General features: G+C 55.7%; 1 protein-coding gene across 1 annotated transcript; it reads right to left on the reverse strand.

The window, feature by feature from the left end:
* Positions 1 to 136: 136 nt before the first annotated feature.
* On the reverse strand, positions 137 to 3,880 carry LOC108643144 (hydrocephalus-inducing protein homolog; the record flags this gene model as incomplete). Its single annotated transcript, XM_029958502.1, has 5 exons — positions 3,828 to 3,880; positions 2,616 to 2,793; positions 2,022 to 2,092; positions 1,170 to 1,303; positions 137 to 273 (listed from the first exon to the last, which is right to left on the reverse strand). Coding segments are annotated over exons 1-5 (538 nt in total), but the record flags the coding sequence as incomplete, so codon positions are not given.
* Between the last annotated feature and the right edge of the window lie 1,360 nt (positions 3,881 to 5,240).

Genomic DNA, 5,240 nt, shown 5'->3' on the forward strand with positions numbered 1-5,240 from the left:
GAATTCTGGCCCTGAAGCTCCCAGCAGGGGCACTGGGAGGAAGAAGCTCAAAAAACCTCCCCATGTGCAGTGGCTTAAGCCAATCTGTCTGAGACACTCCCTGCAGCCCACGGGAAGCCTCTCCAGCACTGGTTACCTGTGTCACGCAGGGCACGTTCATTGGCCTGGACGGCCACTGGGTACCTCCAGGTGTTGGTGATCTTCACAGTGCAGCTTTTACTGTAACCCTGAACAACAGTGCCCATGTCCAGGATGTACTCGGGCAGCTCAACTCTGGAAGGAGGAGTAAGGACAGTCCTTAAACAACAGCATGGCCACACGTTCAAGTAGACGGAAGATTCAAATAAAGTGGACATTTCTGTACTCACTGCTGTAAAAACTCAACTCAAGCCTACAAAACCCAAGGCCTGACCACCTGGGAATGACTTTGGGAAGTTATGGGGAGTGCAGGTCCTAGGTTTCATCAGCTTCCAATGGGACCCGAAAATAAAATTAGTTTTCAATGGACTCTGGTCACAGCTCCTCTGCTACAAAAAGCCCGTGTAGGTAAATCCATTGGACCTCCAGTGGTCTCAGTGAAAACGCTTCTCCTGGTGCACAGCCCAAGCCTGAAATTGCTTCCGAGCCTTGGAATAAGATTTGCACAGGAAAACTTTGCTGCTCACATGAAGGATCTGTTTTGCAAAGCATCTTCTTCCTGAACTGGAGCCTCCCATGCCCAGGCAGCATCATGAAGGAGCAAAGGGAAGGACCAAGTTACCCAGATAAGCCCTGCCAGCCCACCAGCATCAAAGCCACCTTTTGCTTAGGGGGCTCTGTCAGTCAGAACCAAGAGAGCAGCTTGGAGTTCTCTTTCCGAGCTGGTCAGCAGGGACTGTGTCTGTGCTGTCTGGAAGGGCTTGATGGTCTGCACTGGGCCCTCGCAGCTCTAAGAACAGGACCTTGCACCTGTGGGGAGCTGAGCAGCTCCAAAGCTCAGCGCAGCGCTGGGGAAGGGAGGACAGTCAGCTGCTCACGAGCTATTGCTGCCACAGCTACTGGGATCAGACCCAATCTGAAGTGCCCACTGTTCCCAGCTCTGCATGCACAAGGAGCTCTCAGGAGCAGGGGACACTGCTGGCTGTTGCCCTCAGGGCACCTGCAGAGAGGGAACAGGAGCCCCTACTCACTTGACAAGCTTCTGAGGAATGCTCTTGTTAAAGACAGTGTCCTCTGGGGGGCGGGAGATGAGGGTTGGCTGCAGCTCCAGAGCATTCTCCTTTATCAGCATCTGCTCCATCTCCATCCTCAGCCAAGCCTTTGCCTGAGGGAAGGGAAGGCAGTGGCTGGTTAGCAAAGGCCCTTCCCAAGGCCCAGGCTTGTATCTAAAGAGGATCCCACCCTGCTCTTGTTGAAAGGGGGAATGGGGTCCTCCTGGCTGCTCAGTGTCACATTCTGCTCTCCTAGCCAGGACCTTCTCTCCAGGGAAATAACTGCAGCATCTGTGCCTTCCCACCCACTGCTAGAAAAGCTGATCTGGCCAGACAGACAAGCCAGCAGCCTTCCAGAGCTTCAAGTATTTGCCTGTCCCCAACCAGTGCCAAAGCAGCTTGGACAAAAGCTGTCTTGAAAAGGGAACCCCGACCAAGCTACTGCCTGTTGGAGTTGAGTACTGCCAGCACAGTCCCAGGGCACAGTCAGGCTGCTGTTCCTAAGGTCTGTAAACCTGCTAGGGCTTGATTTGGGAGCAACAAACTCCCCAGCAAGGGGAGTAGCTGGGGAGCTTGGTACATCTCCAGGAGAGACCACGACCAGAGGTGGGGCAACGCTGAGCTGATGAATGTTTGTGGTCAGGTGTGGGCAGGGAGGTGCCAAGTGCCAGCAGGGCACTGAGAAGCTGTTGTGGGGTGTTGTGGGGTGCCAGGGCCTCAAGTGACATGGGGAGGGTGGCATGTGCCAAATGGGACTGCAGCTGTTCCTACCACAATGCCAGGGCCCTTCGCGTGTCGCTTCCTGATTTGAGCCTTCCTCCAAACACTTACTTTCTTGTCCTGCTTGTCCTTTTTCAGCTTTTCTTTTGCCTGTTTCAATAGCCTCTCGTATTTTTCACTTCCTGAAGGAAGAAAACATTCACAAATAGAAGTGTGGGTGCAGTGCCAATGCCATTGAAGCTGAGAAGTCCCACTCCCCCGAATGCTGGTCTCTCCCAGAAACAACCCATCAATGGAAAGCCGTCTCTGGAAAGTGGATGCTGCTGCTCGTCTCTGAATCCTCATGTTCACTCCCACCCATCTTCCTCCCCACAGAGGAGCATCTCATCCCCTGCAGTGTCATGCAAATCCATCCCTGCCAAAAGCCCTGCCAGTCTCTCTTACAGCTTTCCCAAGCTTTTCTGTCTAGCCATCTTTCCAGGCCTCTGACGGAAGTGCTGGCAAGAGCTGCAGGATGGTTACTTGGACAAAGCCTCCATGTGCTTGTCTGCTCAAGACTCAGGAAGCAACCAGAGGGGTGAGTGTTGGTCTGGCAGCCCTGCAACCTCCAGGCTTGGTGGAGATGGGTGTGAGCTGCCCTCTGGGCATTACAGCCAGGAAAACCCCAGTGGGGACTTTGCTGGGGAGCAGACGGGCAGTGCTCACCTCTGATGCTCCAGGGCAGGTCCAGACAGATCCCAGCAAAGATCACCTCTCCTTTCAGGGAGATTTCTACCGGTTTCAGGTGACCCACTTGAACCTGGAAAGTCCTGCAGAAGACTCCTGGCACTCCTGGCAGGTAATAGAGCTTCAGCACCTGCTCCTTGCCAGGTTCAATGGAAGCCTGCAAGGGACAGGAGAAGAGGGAGGCAATGCATCAAAGAGGGTGTGATGGAGGAAGGCTCAGGCCACAGACAGGCTGAGAAGAGAAGACAGTTTCTCTCTGGAAAAAAATGTCAGACCACATCACCTTCTACCTTCCTCGTGCCCAAAAGCCCAAGCCTCCAAGGCGAGGGTGCAGAGGGTGCAGTGTGTCCTTCCCAGGGCTCCTAAGGCTGCACCCCCAGCAGAGCCTGCCCTGTGCTCAGCGTGAGCACGGCTCTGCTGCTAACGGGGTTTGCCCTCTGCCAGCGAGAGCCAGGCTGAACAGGTAAAAGCTCTTTTGCCACCACTGGGGAAGAGGAGCGAAGCGCCCACACTCTCAGCCCGGCCAGCAGCTCCTGCCACCCCTTGTAGGAGACAGGCAGGAAGAAATGGGAAAGCCAATCGGCTTCCTCTTCCCATGGCAAAGAGGGACAAAGACAGGAACACTGCTTCACCTCAAAGACATCCAGGCAGCACTGAGAAGCTGGGACAGTGGTGGGATGCTCCAAATTCCTCTCTTGGCTCTTCCAGCCCCGCTCCTCCCTGGCCCCCTCACTGCCCCACAAAGCTGCTCCAGAGCAGCACAGCTGGGGGGAGGGAAGGACCAGCACAGGGGTTGTGACACTTTCTGGCAGAGCAGCTTCAAGCCCAAGCAAGGAATATGTAAGTGCTGCTTAGTCCTGTCTGATCCCACAGCTGGGGTAAGGTGACCCTCAGAAGAGCCTCAGTGCCAGCACAGCCACAGAGCTCAGCAGTCGGGGGCCAAGGAGTGACCAAAGTGCTCGTGCCTCCCACCGGTGGCTGCCCTGGGATGGCAGAGCCACTTGCCAGCCAAGGCCACGGGGCAGTCTGTTAGGATGGCACTTGCTTGACCTTCTCTGCCCCCAGCAGCAATTGCTTACAGCCCGGTCTCTTCTTATGGCTGGGTTTGGTTTTATTTGCCCCCCTTTTTTCTCTTTAACCCTCTCCTTGGCCACCTGACACAGGGCTGGGTCAGTCAATTGTGCCACTCACTGTGCTGGGCAGGACCATGAGCACACCAGGCAGAGGCTTGTCTGCAGTGCCAGTGCTGGGACTCTGCACCACGTAGGTGAATCCGACCTTCCTGTCGTTCCGCAGGGTGACCTCGGCTCTGGTGACTTCGTTAAAGAGCTGGAGAGGACAGAGGAGTGGGAAGTTACGGACACAGGCCTGCTGCTGAGAATCTATTTCCTCTTTCATGGAGTTGAAAGCAGACACACCACAGGAGCAGGGACTGGGAACGAGCTACGGGCACTTGGGAACGTGGGGAACCCCCAGGCACAGGGACCTGCACAGGAACAGAGTTCTGGCAGCACGCAGAGGGGCAGGAACAACCATGGGAGGGCCAATAAGAAATGAAGCAGGGGACACGGGCCCTCTGCACTCTGAGGGGTCACCAACAGCCAGGAGAAACAAAGGAGGTGGCATCGAGGCTTTCCAGAAGAAAAGGCGCCTGCATGCAAATACTGGCAAGCAACACACCAGCCAAAAGGGAGACAGACGGGGCACCAAGACAGGGACAGCAGCTGGAAAGACCTGTGGACTTTTAACTGAGAAGTAGGAAAGTGGGGATTATTCTGGGACATTCTCTCCAACTGCAGTGACTGGAAGCCCAACCGGGTTATTTTGTGGATTAAGCAAGAGCATTAAACAAGAGCATCTCACTGGAGCTCAGGCTTTAGGAGTGGATCAGCAGAGGGATGTCTCAGGGACGTGTCCCTCTGGACATCCCCACTGGGATCCTGCTTGCTCCAGGAGGCAGCATTAGGCACCCTGAAGAGAAGGAATTCCCAACATTCTAGAGGGGGGTGGAGACAGCCATTGCAAAGCAGTCTGGATGCCAGACAAATCCCTCCAAGGTTGTGCTTCCAAGCCCCAGAGCCAACAAAGGAGCTGGGAAGGGGAGGGAGCCCTGGGCCGGGCTGGGCAGCAACCTGCTGGTGATGGTCCCAAGGCAGCAGCTCTGCCAGGAGAAGGGGTGGTACCTGCAGCCCACAGTTGATCTCCTCGATGCTCAGGTGGTAGGTGAGGACCGAAGTCTCTCCCCTCAGCTCCACCTCGTAGGTCGGGCCTCCCTCCACCCGGCACAGCGCTGTGACACGGGCGATGACGTTGGCATGGCCAAAGAAGGTGAAGGGCACCTGCTGGCTCTTGCCCGGCTGCAGCACACCGGACACCGGCTGGACACCAAAAACCTGCAGGAGGGGAGGAGGGATCGAGTCGTTGAGCGTGGAAATGGGTGCAGAAGAGCAGCCGTGGCTTGGAGCAAAGCACAACCGTAGCTGGAGGGGCCTATTCCTCAAACACCAGCCAGAAGCATCCTAATCTCATCCTGCCTCCATGCCACTGACCAGTGGAGGGAGCATGGCCAAAGTCTTCTGCCATACTCACTGCTCAATGCATTAA

This window comes from Manacus vitellinus, unplaced genomic scaffold (genome assembly GCF_001715985.3).
Source record: "Manacus vitellinus isolate BGI_N305 unplaced genomic scaffold, ASM171598v3 ctg7180002433612_pilon, whole genome shotgun sequence".
Classification (NCBI taxonomy): Eukaryota; Metazoa; Chordata; class Aves; order Passeriformes; family Pipridae; genus Manacus; species Manacus vitellinus.